Source organism: Mastigoproctus giganteus, chromosome 8, assembly GCF_048544385.1.
Source record: "Mastigoproctus giganteus isolate SK-2022 chromosome 8, ASM4854438v1, whole genome shotgun sequence".
NCBI lineage: Eukaryota > Metazoa > Arthropoda > Arachnida > Uropygi > Thelyphonidae > Mastigoproctus > Mastigoproctus giganteus.
Window position 1 is genome coordinate 100,219,318 of NC_143582.1, and position 22,436 is coordinate 100,241,753.

The following is a 22,436-nucleotide window of genomic DNA, read 5'->3' on the forward strand; positions in this document are numbered from 1 at the left end:
AAACACGATGGACATGACTCAATATAATTCTTAATGTCGCTGTAAATCCCAATCCAGAAAAAATTCTTTTTTACCTTCTCTAATGTCTTCTGTAGAGACCAATGGCCTCCGTTGTCGTGGCATGCTTTCAATACCTCTGTCTTTAGGCCCACGGGGACCACTAATTGTTCTGTTGGCTCTTCTCTTGTCGCTCCAGGGTCAGATAAAGTGTAATGATATAGTATTCCCTCTTTCGATAAATAGAAGGAATCTGGGATTTTTGCTGATGCCTGGGGTATTCCTTCCAACTGTTCAATTAACTTTCTTAAAACCGGATCTTCTCTTTGCAGGGTTTTAATTAAAGTTCTGGTTTGTTGCTGAGGCATAACCAGTGATTCTATGGTTACATCAGCCGATATGGGAGCGAACAACTGAGTTAGTCGCTCCCATATCAGCCGATATGGGAGCGACTAACTCAGTTGTTCTTGTTACCTTTGACCTTTTTGGTTTTTCCTCTGCTTCTAACACAGGTCGCGAGAGGAAATCTGCATTTGAATGCACTTTACCCGGACGATACACAATTTTATAGTCATACTCTTGTAACAGCATGCTCCATCTCGCTAAGCGGGGCGAAGGATTTTTCAAATTGAGCAAAAAGCTCAATGGTTGGTGGTCCGTTATGAGCGTAAAGTGATTGCCCACTAGAAAAGGTCTAAATTGCATAACTGCAAAGATAATAGCCAATGCTTCCTTTTCTGTTGTACTATAATTCAATTCTGACTCCTTTAATAGCTTAGAAGCATAGGCAACTGGCTGTCTTGTATCTTCATCCATCTGAAGCTCGAGACAGGCCCCTACACAGTACGCTGAGGCATCAGTAGATAAGAGAAATGGTTTTGTAAAGTCAGGAAAAACCAACAGAGGTTCAGTTGTCAAGGCAGTTTTCAGTTGATCGAAAGCGTGCTGCGTGGAACAGTCCCAAACAAAAGGTTTTTCTTTTTTTGTTAGCGAAGTGAGAGGTCTTGCTATCTCTGCATAATTGGGAATAAATTTCCTATAGAAACCTGCCATTCCAAGAAATGATCGGACTTGTTTTACGGACCGGGGGGGGGCGTGCGTCTCGAACGGCGACTAAGTTTTCTCGATCCGGACGGATGCCTTCAGAACTAACTAAATGCCCAACATATTTAAACTGTTCTTTCAGGAACTCACATTTCTTAGGTTTTAGCTTAAGGTCGTATTCTCTCAGACGCTGGAAAACCTTTCGCAACCTCAAGAGATGCTCATTAAGGTTGGGCGATGCAATAATTATATGATCAAGGTAAGCGAAAATCGATTCTTCACCGAGACCATGAAGCACTAATGATAAGGCTTTCAAGAATGACGAAAATCCATTCTTTAATCCATGTGGCATTCGAGAAAACTCAAATAAGGCTTCTCCAGTAGTGAAGGCGGTTTTGTGTCGATCAGCTGGGTGCACCTCAATTTGATGGAATCCACTTCGCAAATCAAGTGAAGAGAAGTAGCGCGCTTTCCCTAAAAGTTGGAGAATTTCATTTAAATCTGGGACAGGATATGCATCTGAAACCGTTTTCGCATTCAATCTCCGAAAATCAATACACAGCCTATATGATTGGTCCTTTTTGCGCACCAAAACAATTGGCGCTGAATATGGGGAGTTGCTGGGTTGAATGATGTTTGCCTCCAAAAGTTCATTCACCTGCCTTCGAACTTCATCTTTCAACAAGAAAGGAACTCTATAAGCTGACTGCTTAACCGGTATACTGTCCGTCAATTTAATTCTATGTTTATATACCTTTGAATTTCCTAGCTGAGCTGGACACTTGGCAAAAATGTCTCTATATTCATACAACAAGTCTGATAGTTTACGTTTCTGATCACCAGTCAAATGATCAAGATTAAAATCATTTAAAGTCACAGGAGATGTCTTATTTTCTTCTACTTCCTTACCTGCAAGAGTAACTGGATTAATTTCAACCCTTTCCAAACTAGCAATACCCATCCCCTTTGGAAGATATAAAGGCTCAGTTGACAAATTTGCCACCAGGACTGATACTAATCCATCGGCCTGTATTTTGTCCACTGAACAACAGACAGCTAAGTCCTCATGACCAAGGTTATAATTAGGCTCTGTTAACACCAGTTGTTCTGTGTAAACAGCAAGCTGGTTACAATATGCTGTCACCACCCTTTCGGACGATCCTGGTAGTACATGTTTACATGTGAGTTTTGCTACCACGGGTTTAGAACTCATAATTCGTTCCCTAACACCTACTTCTCTTAAACAAATATTCAATGGGATTGAGCGAACCATTTTTTTACCTAAGTCAATTATGAACGAAAAACGTCTCAAAACATTCAATCCTAATATAACATTATATTGTCCGGTGAAATTTCCATTAGCTACCAAAACATTATCTTGAAAACATGCATTATCCAGTTTAATGTTTACTGTAATTTCAGTATGGATCGGCACTACATAACCAGATACACCCGTTACCGTCAAGTTTGGAGTTCTTGGATTTAGAGACTTATCATGTTTAATTTTATTAAATAAGTCTGTATTAATTAAAGTTACGCTAGCGCCTGAATCTACCAAAAATTTAGCCTCAACATTTTGAACTGATCCCATGATCAACGGCAATTGAGAATCGTTATCTAAAATATAAACTCCATGTTGTACATTTTTGTGATTGGCATACGATTTAGCTCCTCTATAATAATTTTGACCTGGTAACACATTTCTATGATGCAGATAGTCCCTTCTATTTCCTTCTGACATCCGTTTATGTCAGAAATACCTGTCTCTACCTTGTCTGTAACTTACATTATCTACCTGGTTAATTTGCCTACCAAAAGTCGCTTTAGGGTGAGTTTGTACCTGATTAAACTTATTTCTAGGTATTTCTTTTGTTGCCCCCGTGTAAGAGTTCATATCTGTCCTATTTCGATTATTATAATACATTTGGTTTGCATTTTTCACCCCATTTCCATTAAAATTGCAACTTTGTGTATTAACATAAGGCGGCCGATATTTTGGTAACGCAGTGTATTCACGCGCTCCGCGACTCGGGCACGGACGGTTAGAATAAGTTGGCATCGGTCGGGAGCTGCTCGGACGACGGCAAGCGGCATAGCGTCTTACTGCCTGTCTTGCTTCGTACGTAGGGTTACAGTATACATGCTTCCCAGCATAGCACGGAGCAGGAACGAGTCTCTCACTTTGGGCGAGTTCATTGCTACTGACACCTGAGGGCATAGCGTCTCTTCGTTCGTCAGACTGCGAATACGTAAAACTAGGCGCTCTGTTATTGTAGGGTGAAAAATATGGATAAGCCGCAGTATCAAAATTTTGACATCGTTCCGTTTCGTAAATTGCCGTTTGTAAATTATTACAAGTCGCGTTACTTACAGCTAAGGCTTTAAACGATTGTTGTAAATCTAGTATTTCATCTTGTAAAGGTTTAATAAATTTTTCAAAATAATTTTCCTGCTGGCTACCGACTTCATTATTAGATTGACAATATATGGCATTAACTGGTTTATGTTTTGTTCCTGTAATAAGTTCATTTGTTTCCTCTCGTTTCGAAACAACAATTGCTTGATGGAAAGTGAGGGGGTTTTGTGACAAGACTATCCTTTTAATTTTATTTGAAACACCTCTAAGAAATTGGGCTAACATTGCCTGATCTAAAATCGACTTTGCTTCAGGGGTTTCATTCTGTATCTTAAACGCCTTTCTTGCCAGGTTTTGAATTCGGGCTCCAAAGCTGGCGACATTTTCGTCAGGTTTTTGCACAGTATTAGCGAATTCACTTAAACAAGTGACTATAGGTTCCGTTTTTTCAAAGTGAGCTAAGAAAGCATTTTTGAACACGTTATAATTTTTTTCCTTCCGTAATTCAATGGATTGTGCTAGAAATTCCGCAGCCAAAGAACGAAATTTCGCTCGACAAATCGAGATGAGTTCGGAATCACGCCAATATGCTAGTTCCCCTACGCTTTCTAAAGTTTCAAAAAAATATTGGGCAGATGGACCTTCATCTGTACCAAAAAAAGTAGGCACAAGGCCAAGAAAACCTGAGATATTAGCCACATGCGGTCTGTCAGATCCGGGAGGGGATTGTGTTTGTTGCGTATCAAACAATGGGGCAGAAAGGTCGGTTGAAGTTTGTGGGATTTGTTCTTCCATGTTGGATTTATAAGTGTCTATGTTAAATTAGACGACTCTATTAATATTTGAGTAAAATTTGGGGTGGAAAGGTCCCTCCAAAATAGTGTACTTACCTTTACGTAGCTGAAACAGAACTAAACAGTTAGTACTGAGCCATGCTAAGATCAAAATGAGTTTCTAACATATAGCAACTAGAATTTTTTTTTTGCAATTTATTATTATTATTTGTTTTGACAAATCAATTAACTACTACTAAATGCTTCTAGTTGCTAATGTTACTACTATGTATGTACTTGAGGACTATGTTATTTGTATTGCTGAAAAAAAAACTAAAATTAATTAAAATGCCTCTAACCATTCTCTGTATACACACAAAATCACTAGTGTTAGACGTTTCCCTTTTATTCTATTACCACATTAATCCCTTATTTGTCTTCTATTCACAGTTACTCTTGTTGTGCTTTGCTCTTCAGTTTACAGTAATCCTCATAACTCACAAGCTTTCATATATATAAAAAAGAGGTTTTTCATCCCGCAAAAGCACATTTCATCCTGGTCACGATTAGCAACCAGTGTTCCACAGGCTTTTCCGTCATATTATGCTCTTGCCTATCAATATACTCGTGAATCCTCGCTATAACAAGTCAGCACAATATCATGTGAATTCCAGAAAAGCTGGGTTTCGAATGATCTATCTAGTGGTTCAAATTAGGACAAAATCCTGCGCCCTCAAGTCTCACTCAACATGTCACAGTGAGCGTACTCGCAGCGACAGAATTGCGTTGTGTTTTTCATCCCGAAACAACTCTTAGCTAAGGGCTGGTTCGAAATGCCGCCATAAATGATTCTTTTAAAAATGATTGTTGTTCAGTGAATTGTATGTAATTTAGGAAGAATGATCAGAACGCAAAATAATAACAAACAAAATAAGGTTTATTTAACATATATGTATACAAGTGAGTACAATATAACTGGTAAATAAGTTAGATTAATTGGTATTTAATTGTTAGACAAATTAATTGAATGCAAGCATTATCTTGCTGTTAGCTATATTACAATGTTGTAATATTCTTCATATGGTTTTTCCACTAATTCCTTAGCAAGTACAAAATAATTAGTGTTTGTCATAACATATCACTGTTCAAAATATGAAACAGGTAATTATATTATCTTAATAGTGTAATTAGTAATTGACAATTAAATTAATAAGTCGCATTATCATTAAAGTTGAATACTAAGAAAATAATACAGTTGTCGGGGTATATTTATGTGAGGAAAGGTGTCTTATAAATGCATTAAAACGTATGCAGGTAATAGGTTGGCTTTTGGGTGTTAATACAGTTTGTTATTAAACAATAAGGGTTGTCTTACCCGAAAATATTCTGCAACGCCTCGGGGGGGGGGGGGGGGGGGGAATCTGTTCCAGACATCAATACGATTCTTTTCTCATCTTTTCCTATTAATTATTAATTTACCTCTTCTTCACATAATGACAAAAATCGGCCAAAACTATCACTACTCTTTCTTCAGTCATGTCTTGCACCAAGATCACTGTGTCTCTGTGTGTCCGTCTTTCTTCCCCTTTTCCAATATATACCTCCGCATCCCCTCAACTGCGCTCCCTAAGAATTGTCTTATTCTCACGAGTCAACTATGTGGGGGGGGGAAGAATTAAATGGATACTGTACCATGCACGGCGTCGTAGTGACAATTAATATCTTTATAAAGGTCTTGTTATGCAAGACCTGCTGTGTCTTGTTCTGGTAATTTCTACTCATATACAATTCACCGTTCTTCGGACCTTTGCGTTCGATCAACATTCTTGTCCGCTCAGGAGAACGGGTGACGTCACTGTGGTGTAGTATTACGGCGAGCGCACCCCTGGGGTGTTTGAATTCGAAAGTAAAAGCTTAGCTCAAGTGACGCTATCGTTATATAATTTAGTTGTATAGGCCGTGAAAAATATATCAGGCATTATTAGGCCAAATACCTCTTGAAAGTAAGTGAAAGGGCTGAAAATGAAAATATTTTTCACACTTATGTAAACTCCAGAAGGAAGGGGATGAATCAGATTGGTCCACTTGATATCGATGGTTCAACTGTTGATGATCCTGCTCAGGTAGCTAACAAACTAAATGAATATTTTGCATCGACATTCACACAGGAGGACTTATTCAAAAAGGGAAATGCCAGAGGTGAAGTAAACTCTGGCAGTAAGATGGATAATCTTGTAATAACTGAGAGTAAAGTGGAGGAGAAACTGTTGAAGATAAACACAAGAAAGGCACCCGGGGTGGATGGGATCTATCCAGTTATATTAAAGGAGGCAGCAAAGGAAATAAGCAAACCCTTAGCCATAATTATGAGAGCTTCCTTGGACTCAGGGGAGGTACCCATAGACTGGAAATGTGCAAATGTGACCCCAATTCACAAAGGAGGATCAAAGGCTGACACAAGTAATTATAGACCTGTGAGCTTAACTTCTGTTCCAGGAAAATTAATGGAGGCACTGGTTAAAGAAGCACTGCAGGATCATTTAGACAAGACTTCAATTATAGCTCAGACACAGCATGGTTTTGTTAAGGGGAAGTCTTGCCTGACCAACTTGATTGGATACTATGATGCAGTCACAAAAGAACTGGATGCAGGGAATAACTTTGATATTTTATACTTGGATCTTTAGAAGGGCTTTTGATATTGTTGCACATGGAAGACTGCTACACAAATTGGAGCAGTGTGACATTGGAGGCAAATTGCTGCTATGGATAAAGGGGTGGTTGAGGGGGAGAAGACAGAGAGTGGTAATCAATGGACACTGCTCATCGTGGACTAATGTTATTAGTGGAGTCCCTCAGGGCTCAGGGTTGGGTCCATTATTGTTTTCTGTATTTATAAATGATATTGATGATGGTATATCAAGCTTAATGTCTACGTTTGCAGACGATACAAAGGTTGGCAGGGTTGTCAAGGACACTACTGACACTATGCTGCTTCAACAGGATCTGGAAAGGTTGAGCAGATGGGCTGAGAGGTGGCAAATGAAGTTTAACGTTGACAAATGTAAAGTACTACACATGGGAAACAGCAACCCCAGAGCAACGTATCAACTCTGTGGTACTACACTGACAGTGGTAGAGAATGAAAGGGACCTGGGGGTGATTGTGCAGGCAGATATGAAGTTCTCTGAGCAGTGCAGACGGGCTGCAAGAGTAGCTCATGGAGTATTGTCAATGATATACAGGAATTTTTCCAGCAGGGATAAGGAGCTGATTATTCCCTTGTATAAGGCAATGATCAGGCCACACCTAGAGTACTGTATACAGGTCTGGAGGCCTCATTTCAAGAAGGGTGTAGAGCTGCTGGAACGAGTACAGAGAAGGGCAACAAGATTAGTGAATGGAACAAAGGGGTGCTCTTACGAAGAAAGGATTAAGTTTTGCAAATTACAGTGTCTGGAGACTAGGCACCAGCGAGGTGATCTGATAGAGGTGTATAAAGCCTTGAATGGTTTAACCATGCTCAATGCTGATGGGATTCTTCCTCTAGCTCAGAAAAATCACCTGAGAGGGCATAAATTCAAATTGAGGAAAGACAGATGTAGGATAGACGTGCGGAAATTTGCCTTTAGCCAGCGGGTGGTTGGTTGGTGGAACAGACCTCCATCCCTTGTGGTGGAGGTTGATAGCCTAAATAAGTTTAAGGCTCAGCTGGACAAGTATTTTGAACGAACAGAGGGGTGAAGTGGAAGTGGGTTTTTTTTTTTTTTTTTTTTTTGGCTGATGCTGCATAAGCTTGCTTTCTTGCATCAAATGCCTCTACTAATGCTAATGCTAATATCGATAAACATACAAAAGAAACGTGCGCCCAACATCGAACACTGTGTGGCTCCACTAATAACTTTAGTCCGCGAAGAGCAGCATCCATTGGTTACCACTCTGTAACAACTTAATACTATGCTGCTCCAATTTGTACAGTATCAAAAACTTTTACTGAAATCCAAGTATACAATATCAGAATTATTTTTTGCATACCAAATGATAGTATCCTTTGTAACCATATCAAAATCCAATCAAATTTGTCAGACAAGACTTCCCCTTAATAAACCCATGCTTTGTGTGAATTATAACTGCAGTCTTGTCTAGATGATCCTGCATCGCTTTCTAAACCAGAGACTCCATTAATCTCCCTGGTAAAACTAACTGGTTTATAATTACTCTTGTCACCCTTAGATTCCCCTTTGTGATTGGGGATACACTTGCCCATATCCAGTCCGTGGGGACTTCCCCTGGATCCAATGATGCTCTCATTATTATGGCTAAGATTTTTCTTACTTCCTTTGCTGCCTCCTTTAATATAACTGGATAGAACCCATCCACCCCATGTGCCTTTCTTATGTTTAATTTCAACAATCTCCTCCACTTGGGGTTGTCACAGACATTTTCTCATATATGCCAGACAAGCTGTTCTTGCTACCTTGGAGTCTAAAACGCTGATGGAACTGATATTTGTGTGATACTCAAGTCATGTTGTCCCAATTTTGGCGAAGTCCGGACGCGATGGTGGGCCTGTTAGTAATCCTGGGTATAACCTCCATGCACAAAGTGCATGGTGGGTGACCACCCGGGTGTGAACCAACGTAAGCAGGGGTTGAGGTGTGGCACCCACACCACATGGAGGAATGCTGCCCTTCTATGTTACCAAGCAGTACTAGATGACTCTCATCAACAGGTGCAATACCACCACTTCCCTATCTCTTCCATCATGCAGTATGATTGATGACTTTTGAGGTTATGATGAACATCTTGGCGAGATCCAATATTCCTTACAATTCGAGGGTACAGCTCTAAAACGGTGTTCGCAGGCCGCCGCTAGTTAGTACACCGGACCGAACCTATTGGTAACTCTCTAGGAGGCTTCCGGATCAAATAGTTTATAATATTGCTACCTCTACTCTGCCAGATGGTGACTGCAGGGAGTCCAGGTAGTGTGTATGCAGGGAGCATTGTCGAGGCCACGTTATTGCAAGGATCTGGGTATATTCTTACCATGTGTACGCCCTATCCAAAAATTACAGCATGTCCCACCCACTTTTTCTTACTATTGAATACACCATGAATTGTCAAACTAATAGAGCAAGCTTATCTGCGAAAAGATCTAAACCTCCCAAGTACTTCCTATTCATTTCACAAATATACATGGTCTCAATTCTAATCTCAACGATGTCCATTTTGGACAACCCCCATGTACTTTTTCTGACAGAATCTGTTATTGGTTGATTCAACTACTGCTCATCTCAGATGCCCAAATTAATTGCTGTATGATTCCTTTCGCCTCAAAGGTGGTACTTGTGCATGTCCGTTCTGATATTCCCTGTCATAGATTGGCAATTTGGAATCTCCTCTCTTTGATCCTCTGGCTTAAAATCTCTCTACCTCACTGTGTCAAATTCATCTGTTGTCTCTACCGTTCTCCCAACCCCACTAATCACTTGGAGCTCTTTGGCTTCCTCTTTGCAACTTGACTTTCTCCAGTTCAACTTTCCTAACAGTGAGGTGATTTTCCTTCATTTTAATGTTTACAACCCCAGCTGGCTTCCGTTTTCTAGTCACACCGACCCAGCTGGTAGAGATGCTGAGGCTTTTGCAATTACTAATGACCTTGCACAGATTGTTCATTTACCTACAAGAATACTGGACAATCCTAATCATACAGCCAATACGCTTGATCTTTTTCTCACAAACAACCCTTCTAAGTACACTGTCGAAGTGAGCAGTCCTCTAGGCACTTCAGATCACAACTTGGTGATCGTCTCTTCTCCAATTGAACCTTTATCTCATGGCTATTCCCAACCTTATGTTGTTTGGCATTACAAGAATGCAAAGTGGTATGACCTGCGAGACTTCTTTTCTTTGGTCGGATTACTGTTTCAAAACTTCTGATGTCAACGTTTGCTTAGATCATGTCAGTGAAATTATTCTTGCAGGAATGCAATTCTTTATCCCACACTCCACTGTAAAATCTTGTCCTTTATCTAAACCTTGGTTTTCCAATAAATATGCTAAGGCTGTTCAAGAGAAGAATGTTGCATATCGTAATTGGCTTATTTCTTATTCTTCAGTTTCATTTTCTGCCTACACCAAAGCTCGCAACAATTGTAAAGCAGTTATTAATCAGTCCAAACTAGAGTTTGAACAGCCTAAGAGTAGAAAACTTGCTTCTTGCCCTAATGGTAGCTGAGCATTCTGCTCTCTTGCCAAAACTATGGGTTGCAACCTTTACCCATCTCTGCTCCCACCTCTGTCCAAACAAGATGGTTCTGTTATCACTTAAGCCAAGGATAAAGCTGACCTGCTAGCATCCCATTTTCCTTCCAAGTCATGTATTAATGATCTTGGTAAAACACGTCCTACCATTCCCAACACACTCCATTCAATGCCTCCTGTGGTCTTCCGTCAAAAAGGATGTCATGATTTTGAAGAATCTTGATGCTAAGAAAACTCCAGTTCCTGATGGTATTTCTCCACTTGTTCTCAAAACCTGTGCTCCTGAACTTACGCCTATTCTTTGCTGCCTTTTTTCACTTTCTTATTCCAAAGGTGTTTTTCCTTCTGCTTGGAAATTTGCTCATATCCAGCCAATTCCTAAAAAGGGTGACAAATCCCTCCCATCCAATTATTGTCCCATTGCAATTACTTCTCTTTCTAAATGGAGAAAGCAATTAACTGCCAACTGTTAAACTACCTAGAAACCTTCCATCTGAACAACGATCGCTAGTATGGATTCCGTCAGTGTCGATCCACTGGTGATATTCTGGCTTATGTTACCCATTTATGGACTAATTCAATGGAAAGGTTCGGTGAAACACAAGTAGTTGCTCTTGACATCTCAAAGGCTTTTGATCGTGTATGGGATAAACGTCTCCTAAACACGTTTCCATCTTATGGTTTGCCAACTGGTTTTAGTAATTGGTTATCCAGTTTTCTCTCTGATCTCTCACTGAGGGTCTTCTAACTTCTCCACTAATGCCGGTGTTCCCCAAGGTTCTTTCTCCCACTCTTTTCCTCTTGTATATTAATGACCTTCTTCCATTGAATGGAAATCCTATCCAGTTTTGCCGATGATAGCACATTGCATTCCACTTTCTATTTTGAGAATCCTTGTCCTGCTCAATCTTCAACTTCTCGAAAATCAGCTACCTTAAATGCCGATCTTTGTATAATTCTCCAGTGGGGCAAAGACAACTTAGTTGATTTCAACCCTTCTAAAACTCAGTCTTGTCTTATATCTCACAAAAAGGATTCTTCTGCTCCTATGCTTATCGTTAGTGACACTCCGATTTCTAGGCAAAATGATATCTCTCTTTTGGGGATTACCCTGACTTCTAATCTCTCTTGGCACAAGCACATTACAAATATTGCTTCCTCTGTATCTAAAAAACTTGGTTTTCTCTTTCGCTCTCAGTGTTACTTTTCTTCCAAACAGCTGCTCACTCTGTAAAAAAAAAAAGTTACCATGAGAGAGAGATGTCAGAAGTAGAAGGGAATCATCAAGAAAGAGAAGAATGATGATATCCAGCTCAGGATCCTGGGTATGCCAAGCCCATGCTCACAAGATCTAAGCTCCTGTAGTTCTGGACTATTGCATTATACCAAGAGGAATATAAAGTCAACTATTTTAGGCCTAACATTATGTCCAGAAGATAAGGTTTATTCATGGGCAGACATTAAGAATGAAAAGAAAAGGCACTGTGATGTATTAAAAGAAATGTGGCAAACTAAATGGCAGGAAACTGAAAAGGGGAGACAAACTTTTGTTTTTCCCAAATGTGGAAATAATTTATACTTGAAAGAGACAATGGTCACAATTTGGGTTAAATGCAACCTTTTTTGATCTCAGGCCATGGTCTGTCTCATTATTTCAAACTTGGTTTGAAGGATCAGGCTGTCTGTACTTGTGGAGAGGACGAAAGAGTAGAGCATGTTATGTTAAAATGCAACTTATATGTTGATTTACAATCAATTTTGGAGTTGGCTATTGGAACTTGAGAATGAGACGCTCTGGATCATGTTCACAGAAAGGAGGCTTTTCACATATTTCAATAATTATGTGAGCAGTCTTTAGAAGGCAAGTAAGACTCATTGCTTATAGAAGCCCCTCTAGAAGATAGAAGTTACCACCCATGCCACCTCCTAGTGGTGGCATGGGACTCCTGGTGGTAACTCATATCAGGAAGATCAGTGGACATTATAAGGTCAAGACTTGATCTTTCCAAGATGAGGCTACGTGGCTGCTTTGTAAATTGTTTTAAAATTTGCGTTATTGCATTATAAATTAACATTTTTGAACTTGAAACTCGCGATGCCACAAAAATTAGACAGCCAAGGTAGTGAATTGGTCAAGGTGTGTCAAATGGAAGTCCACACATTACACAACTTCCAATTGATGGATTTTTGTGGGATCTTACATTTATCTCTTTTTAAAAATTTTTGTAAAGCCCAGCCAAATTTCATTAAAATCAAACCAATAGAAATCTGGGGTCCCCAAAGAAAGGCCACCAAAACCAACAATACCTGGTCCACAGATACCATTGAATGGTCCTTAAATAGCAGCATGGCTTGGTTAAGTATGTGCCTATAATGTTCAGCATGAATGTCTGTCCATATTGTAACAATTTTATGATAATGAATGAACACCATGCTGAACATAATAGGCACACACTCATTTTACAACCTGTTTATGAGCAGGATCAGGATGAATACAAAATAAATTGACTTAAAAATATTCCTTTCCTTTTTTTCTATTATTTTCTAAATTTCTGCATTCATCCTTTCTCAGTGAACAAAATTTTTCTTGGTTTCCCAAACATTTTAATTCATTTATTTTCTTAATAATTTCTAGTCTGTATGTGATACAACAAACTGTCATATCCAGAAATTATCTTTCACCAAATTGCTAAAACCCATAACTGTCTTTCAAGAAATTGTCATAGCCTAATTGTCTTTGATCAAATTGTTATTCACCAAACTGTCACAAACAGTGAAATGTCATACATCACACAGTGAAATATCATACACCAAATTGTCATGGGGACTGAAATACAACAAATTGTCACACCTAAATGACAATCGTCAATATTGTTAATATATAAATTTGAAAACAGTATCGAGTCCAGCAATGAACTTTAATGGACTCCACAAAAAAAACAGCACCCATTTATAACCATCACCCTTTGTCTTCTGATAATCAACCATCCTTTCATCCATAGCAATAACTCATCCACAAAGGCACACTGCCAAAATTTGTACAGCAGTGCTCATGCATAACAGTGCTGAAAGTTATACTGCAGTATTGCTTTCAACACAACTGCCATTTCTCAGCCCATCAGCTTGATTTTGCTAGATCTTGTTGCAAAAGATTACCTTGATTACTGTACAAAAGTTGGCAGAGTGGTTAATACCACTCTGCCAACTTTTGTACTATTTTTTTTTTTTTTTTTTTTTTTTATGAAAACCCCAAACACGAAAGGTATCAAAACCTATAGTACTTAGTACCGTGAATGGGTTGAAGGAGAAGTATGGGGGGAGGGGGGTGCCGGAAACTTTGCTCTAGAGACTAAACATGGGTTTCACCACTTCAAGCCTCCAATAAGCAAAGTGGTGGTATTTCACCGGTTGATGAAAGTCATCTACCATCTACAAACTTAGACATTAAGCCTGAAATACCTTCATCAGTATCATATTGAAAACAACAATAAGCCCATCACTGAACCCTGGGAGACTCCACTAATAACATTAGGCCATGAAGAGTAATGTCCATTGATAACTACTCTGTCTGCTTTCACTCAGTCATCCCTTTACCATAGCAGTGATTTGTCCATAATGCAACATTGCTCCAGTTTGTACAGAAGCCTTTTATGTGTAACAGTATCAAATGCCTTTCTAAAATCCAAGTATGATATCAAAATTACTTTTTAATCCAGTTCCTTTATCACTGCCTCATAGTATCCAATCAGATTGGCCTACCCTTAACAAATCCATGCTGTGACTGCAGTATAAACAAATATGTTAATGTTTATAAACATCAGCAAATGTCTTTTATTGTGTTGTCATGTAAATGTTAGTTTCATTGGTAGCATAAAAAAGAGATAAAACTGACGTTATTTTTTACGTTTAAAATAACGTTTATTAGACATTATTTTTTTTATTAAAATAACATTTCGCTGTTATTTTTATGAATAATTTCTATAGTACCAACAAAAGAAATTAACTATAATTGCACAAACATGGGCTTCACTGTACCGACAGACAGACCAAATTCTCTCTCTCTTTCTGTGTTTCAGAGAGAGAGAGAGAGACTGAGACTATTTCTTAAGTTCTTTATATAGTCATCAAAGATCTATATAAACGATACCCTAGGGGAATGAGAAAAATGGTCGTAATATTGATTGTTCATAAAACCAGCAACAAAACAAGTAAAAGCTTGAACATTTAATATATGAGGGGTGATCATTTAATTTGCGGGCTGGTGCAAGATTTTATGTTTACCACATGAACTTTCCATAACTGCTACTAATGGCGCTCTCCCTAATTGCTACTGAGCAGACTCTGGGTGCATATGCCAATACCTGACAGCTAGTGTTGCATGAAGAGTTTTTTTAGCAACATGTCACTGAGTTGTTTTGAAACAAGTAACATGTTGGATATACAGACTGGACAGCGATATGTGATTCATTATTGCGTCAGACGGGGCTTACATGCATCGGAAACAGAAAGAGAAAAATGAAGCATATGGCAATGAATGTCTTGGTAGGATAGCCATATTTAAATGGAACAAGTGATTCAGTGAAGGCCACAAGTCTGTTGCAGATGACCCATGTTAGAATGGACATTCATTATTGCGTCAGAGGGGCTTACATGCATCTAACAGCTAATTCACGAAGTGTAATTTAGCTGTTAGAATGGACATTCTAACAGCTAAATTACACTTCGTGAATTAGCTGTTAGAATGTCCATTTCACATGGTAGTGCTGCTCACATTATTGTGAAAGATCACCTGAAAATGTTGCAAATCTGCGCTTGCCGGATTCTACACATTTTAACTCCAGAACAAAAAGAGCAAAGAGTAGACTTGTGCAAAGATATGATTGATCATCTTGAATCACAGGGTCAAAATTCCTGAAATCGAATAGTGGCTTGTGATGAAACTTGGATTTTTCACTATGATCCAGAGACAAAACAACAGTCGAGTGAGTGGATGCATTCTGATTCACCAAGACCTAAGAAATTTCGAACTTCTCTTTCAAATGGCAACAAATGGTTGTGTGTTTTGACATAAAAGGCATTCTTGTTACACATTTTGTGCCTCGTTGAACAACTATGAATTCTTCTCCAAGAACCTCAGAAAACATTCTGAGGTTCTTGGAGTCAAACTTCATCGCACAATTCATGAGAAACGTCAAGAACTTCCCAGTGGTTTAACTGTCAAGACAATGCCAGTCCCCATATAGCTAATATTGGGCAGGCAGTGATCACTGCCAATAGGTGCCAAGGTTGTGCCACATCCCTCTTATTCACCAAATTTAACCCCATGTGATTTCTTCCTGTTTCCATGTCTGAAGAAAGCTCTGAAATGTGAGCATTTCGCATCCGACAACAATGCTTGCAGAGCCACAACAGAAGCACTTCAGTCTTTCAAAAAATAGCTTGCAAGAAGAACTTAATGTGTGTATATGATGGTGGCAAAAGTATGTAAAGTTCAAGGGAGAATATTTCAAGAAGGACAATCAAGATAAGATCTTACCTTACCTTGTAATTCTACAAATACAATATATAATCTTATTTATATGTGCTACAGTATTAAACAAGAAAATTATGATTCTAAATTTTGCATTAATTGTAGAGTGCAGTAAGGTTACAAGTAAATTGTAAATTTCACTACATAGACTACATACTTATTAAGACCTAACAAGAGAATTTTTTCTTACTTTAAAATAATCTGTCAAAATACACTGTTTCAATGGTAGAGCATGTATTAAAAGACAATTATGAAGGTGTGTGATAGCAGTTATTTCATTTTCAGTTAGGCTGCACTTGGAAAAAAAAAAAAAAAAAAAATCAACATACAAGTTTGAATCCTTGATAAGCATCTTTCACTGAAACTTCTTGTTCAACCACAGTAGGTTCATCATCTTCATCACTACAAATTTTAGAAGATTCCATTGCATCTGCAATGAGTTTCCCTTCATTTGTGCATATCCTGAAACATGCAATGTCCACATCCACTTCTGTGTAACCTTTGAAGTTTAGGTTATGACGCACATGCTCAAATATTTCTTGCCATTTCTTCCCTATTATCAGACTGTTCTTTGCAATTAATAAAGTAAGAAGCATAAGAAACTTTACACATTGCATCATTCAAGGTGGTAAATCCAGCATGTTTGAAGCAGTTGGTGATCAACTTCATCCCATGCTGAAACACATAAATACATTGCTTGGAGAATGTTGATTTTGCATTGAATTTTGCTTTCAAGACAGCACAATTTTGTTTAATAGCATTCTTTGGTAGTGTTTCTGAAAACAATGGATTACAACTTGATCAAGTGGATGAAAAATTGACGTCATATTAGGTGGTACGCACTCAACAGTGATTGCACGTAGAGTGTTTACACGAGATGTGCAATTATCCACAAACAGCAAAATTTTTCTATTCTTCTCACCCATTCTGCGATCTAAGTCTTTGATCCATCCTTCATAGATTTGTGGTGTCATCCATGTCTTTTGGTTTGCTCGGTACATAGTTGGTAATGTCTTCAAGCCTTTAAAGCATCGATGCTTCTGGGTTTTCCCAATAATTAAAAGAGAAAGCTTCTCTGCCAGACATTTTTGTTGCTAGGTGAACAGTAATCAGTTGTTTGGCCTTTTTTCCACCACTACATTTCTCGCCTTTAAATGTAAGTGTTTTATCCAGTAGCAATTTAAAAAAGAGTCCAGTTTCATCAGCATTGAAGATGTCATTGTGGTCACTTGTCAGCAAAATATTTTTTAAACAATTTTCCTTCCATTCCTTTATAGCATCAATGTCCATGGCTGCACTTATGCCACACACTTTTTTGAAAGACATGCCATGATGAGTTTAAATTTTTGGAACCATCCATGTAAACTTTTAAAATTCTTCACTATTCATTTGATGTGCAAACGATTCAGCCTTAGCTTTTAAAAGATTACCATCTACGGGAAAGTTTTTTGCATGCATCATCATTAGCCATTCCACATCATCATTAGCCATTCCACATACTTGTGGAATGGCTAATGATGGTGCAGCAGATTTCTCTAAACTTTCAATCTTTTTCCAATATTTCAGAATAGTGAACACAGTGTTCTTAGGAATGCTGAACTGTTTTGTGATGTCTGTCTTAGAATGCACATTATCAACAGCTTCAAAAATCCTAATTTTATCTGTGACTGGCAAGGCTATCTGCTTTCTTGGAGCCATACACTCTAACTAATGAAATAACTTATAGCCAATGTTCATTTCATTAACACACTGCAAGAAAAGATCTCACACCAGGTCTTGCAGCAAGCTCGTCAATTATTTAAATATATTTGAAGTGTTCTGTCATTTTCAAATGTGAATATTGTAATAAAATAAGTAAAAATTCAGATTAAGAGGTAGAAATTTATGGTTGTTATAGAGGGCCAATTTCTCATTAGGTTAATGAGAAATTGGCCTGGACCAACAACATAGGGCATTATAATTTTTTATTATAAAATTTTAATGTTAGGACATTAAAAATATAAAGAGTTTCGACTGTATTAGTGTAGCTAAATATACCTGCTATACAGAGTTAAACATATTACAAAACTCTTGACTGGGGAAATTAAGTTTGGCCATTATTAAGGTGTCAGCTATTCAAGGTAACTGTAAATAGTTCACTATTCTTTTGCTTTTATGACGCATCAGTAATTAATATAAAAAAAAAAGGGAAAAAATGGTAGAAAAACAAGAAATATATATTTAGCATAGGTAAAGACAAGAAACTAGAACTGGTCAACTTTTACTTTAACCCTGTAAACCAAGATGGCTGATTCCAAGAGATGAATTACATGCAGTGATAAATTGCAAAACAAATGCTTTCTTGATTTTTTTATGGGTTTCCAAATACTTGGTAATTTTGCTTCATTAAGAAAACTTTATCCTAGAAAGTTTAAAATAAACAATGATATAATCGTGCAATCCCCTCCCCTTTTGTTGGTAACAAATTTGGATTTGCTACTAACAGGAGGGGGGATTGCACCGAGGCTATGCCCTACTTGTACAATTATGCTTTGTAGATCTTTTTTTTTTTTTTTTTTTTTGTTATTACTCCAGAACAGCCAAAGCCTTACAGAGGAGGGATAGGACAGTAGCAATACAGTAATATTTCTATTTACAGTCAGTATACAATGTCAGATCTTAATATACAATGTCAAATATACAAGGTCAATTTACAACATATACAATGAATATCTTACTATACAAGCGATTTGTGTTTGAGCAAAGCTGGGGTGACAGAGAAATTTGTATTTCTAAGCATTTTTGTTGTTATCTTTTCTTGTTTATTCACAATGAGTAGTTACATTGATTGATTTGTGTTATTATTCTTATAGTTATCCAGTTTTTTTTTTTTTTTGCTTTTATTTTAATTATTTCTTATTATTATATTTGTTATTTATTATCTTTGTTTACTGAAAAATTTATAGCTAAAATATACCTTTTTTTACTATGTTATTCTTATTATTAAGTTAATCGTTTATTTTCATTTTCTAGTTACTTGATTATAAAACCTTTGAAACTCTTTTTTGATATTGATGTCTTCATCTAGAATATCAATGTTGGATTCATTTAGCAATTTTGCAGTTCTGTTGAAGTAATTAAATCTAAGTTGATCAGTTCTGAATGGCTTTTGTGCCAACATATTGTGTCTTCTCAATGCTCATGGAGGACAACTGAAATTGATGAAGTAGAGCAGCTCGGGAGCATCCAACATTCCAACCACGAGATGCATTAGGAATTTGCAGTCTGCCTCAGCCCTTCTTTGGTAGAGTGGTACCATCCCAAAGTGAATGCACCATTCATCACAGGATTTTGTGTTCATTTCCAACCTGGATTTGTACACTAGGAATCTGACTATGGATTTCTGAATACGTTCCAGTTGTTTTTTAAGAATTTTGGTGTGAGGAATATTCTAGAATTGGGTTGATTATCATTATGCAAACTGTTTTTATGAGCTGTATGTTGGTAAAATCGAAGCAGATTCTTTTAAGCAGTCTAAAGGATTTAGAGGCCTTTGCCTCTAAATCCTTTAGGCTTTGTGTGTTGAAGGGAAGCATGTTTCCCTTGTCAGAAAACCATACTCCCAAATCTGAAACCTCTTGTATTCTCAATAGCTCATGGTTATTAGTTTTATAGGGATAATTAATCTTGTTTTTTGTGATAGTCTGCAACAGAGATGGTGCAGAATTTAAGTTTAGTGTTAGGCCATTGTTTGTAATCCATTGGGTGATAGTGTCTAGTCCATTTTCTAGTGATTCACAGTCTTGTGTTGTTTTGATGGTTTTGATGGCAGTGGCCTCATAACATGAGGCCACTGCCCTAAATATTTTGAGCTATTAAAATTGATTTCCTTTACGGAGGCAGCACAAGCCAAAACTTCATGTTTTCTGGAAAGCAGTTTAAACAATTAAATGATTATTGTAATAATAAAAAATGTAGGAAAAAGAGCATGTCCCTTATAACATAAAAATGGTTAGGCATCTTTACAACAATTATGAATAAACAATGGAATCTTTGATAACTAAGTCAAAGCTTAAATAAGTCATTTTTAAATATGCTACTTTAATGATATATAATTATCTAAAACAGAAGTTACTTTCCTTTGCAAAATAGCAATATATTCTTCAAGATCACATAACAGATGTAAATCTTTAATAATGCATTTTGATACTTCATTTATTTGAAATAAATCATATATTGAATGCCAGATAGATAAAGAAATGTCACAGCACTCAGAATTCTTAGAATTTTTCACGTGTTCCAGTGCTTGGTCAGCAGCATACTGTAAAAGGTGAAATAGTTCTCTGTAATCCATTCCATGATGTGCTTTTAGGATTATCTACAAGAAAATTTCAGATACTATTAAACAAAAAATGCAATGATTGTATCAGGTGACCAAAACAATTCATGTAGATTTTTAGGATAGAATTAAAACATGCTTAAAAAAAATTAACAAAAACACTGTAATTTCCTCTGTAATCATTTAAGCCAAAGGGTAGAAGTTTGTAATAAACAATATTCCACCAGATACACAACAAAATCTGTTTGTGAAGTGAGGGTTTCCTGTGTATGGCACAGGTTTACAAGATGATAACCAACAATGTGCTGGTATTGCTAACACAAGCCTTTTCATGGCACACAGCAACTGGTTGAAATATGGCTTGTTGTCGTGATATGAAAACAGAGTAAAGCAAATTGATAGCATATGGAGTTTGTTGTCAGCTGTGAGTTTATGTGGATCCCATTTGCTCAAAATGCAAAAGAATGGTTTCATTGCAAATACTGAAGTTTCTATAAGCACCTGTCAAGTTTGGCTTGAATCCGATTCAATGGCAGCTTTCCACCTGTTTTAATCAATGGCAGTCAGCCATCCATCACCTGATTAAATTTTCTCAACTATTTTTAGACTATGAATTCATTTGCAATATCTTCTCCAAATGCTGTGCATGTCTTATGGCTTGTTTTTGTAGCTTTTGTACCAAGTTTATAAACTTGCTCAAATAACTGCAACTGGAGTAGCCAATCATCGCTCTTCACTGTTTTACTGAATAGCAATTCTTGCTCGCTAGGCATCAACTGACTTTATCTCACTTGTACTTTTGAACTATGTCAAATGATAATAACCATCTACAATGGTGTCCACAAAATTTTTTCAGTATTTCAATTTAAGGTTTTTCAAATTTTTTAACCTCGAAGAAAACTGCACAAACTTTTTTGGTCATCTGATTGTAGTATAAACAGCAGTAGTACCTAGACATTTATGACACAGACAAAGTAAAACAAAAACATGCAAGTAAAACTGGTTAATTAATTTGCACTCTGTTTGCAGGAAAGTTTACCCTTTGTAGTCCCAAGTGAATAAGTGCATGTCTCTATTTATTGTTTTTTAATCCTACTTTTTCCAAAAAAGTTTCCTTCCAACTTCAATCCATAAAAATTTTTTCCTGTACTTTCTCAAAGATTTACATTGAATTTCTAAAGGAAATATTTAAACAAACAGATAAAAATATCTGTTTGTTTAAATATACAAACTACTGTTGTTGATTCCTGATTTGTATAACTTTACATCTGATTTCATAGAATCATGGCCATAACGTGTGCCAAGCCCTATTCATCGGCTTTTAATTAATAAAAATGGAAAAAAAAAAAACTATAAATAATTGGTAGAAAAACTGTTATGTAACCAGAAAATTTTAGGTGGATGTCTCTTAAAATACACTTTTCACATTTACATCTGAATTTTTTCCTTACTAACTTGAGTGCTGTTAGTGGTGAACAAGGTGAAAGGTTCACTAAACCAGTCCACTAAATATTACAGCAAGAGGTATTTCTTCCTCCTGCCATTAGTACCACCACATGGGCAGGTATGGAATCTATAAGGCCCTGCACATTGCAGTTGTGCTGTACCACATCAACAGGATTGAGTCCTGTAGAATTGGAATTGCAATAGTCCATGGAGGAGGATCCAAATGCTGAATTCAGCAGCCAAGGTAGCACCTGAAAGTCACTTTCATGTTCAACAAACCACTCTCAAACAATACTGGCAGGGCACACCTATGCCAACCAGGAAGACAGTCACATGTGAAATGATGTACCTGATCAGCCAGAATGGATAGTTCATAGCAATCAGAGTAAGATCTAGGGGAAATGAGAGCTCTAAGACATTTCCAGGAAAACATCCCCCATACCAAAACACTTGCCATCTGCCTGTTTCTGTTGGACAAGGACACTGGAATGATTGCTCTCTGCAGTTTGTCATTGTACCCCCCCCCCCATTTACCATCCATAGCAAGGCAGGAAATGTGATTTATCAGAAAAAAGAACTTTTTTTTTTCTAGTCATCAATGGCCCAATGATGTTGTTCAGATGCAAACTTTAGGCTTGTTGGTGATGTGTGGCCACAAGAAAGGGTACCCCAACCAGGTGCCTACTCTGGATCCCCATATGGAGG

The 22,436-nt window shown here is 37.5% G+C and overlaps 1 protein-coding gene across 1 annotated transcript in view; it reads right to left on the reverse strand.

Moving 5' to 3' along the window:
- JMJD4 (jumonji domain containing 4) overlaps positions 1–22,436 on the reverse strand; it is a 193,931-nt gene that overhangs the window by 1,549 nt on the left and 169,946 nt on the right. The window contains exon 6 of the mRNA XM_090380301.1: positions 20,082–20,324. Coding sequence (XP_090236427.1) covers positions 20,082–20,324 — 243 coding nt within the window. The remainder of the gene's footprint in view (positions 1–20,081; positions 20,325–22,436) is intronic.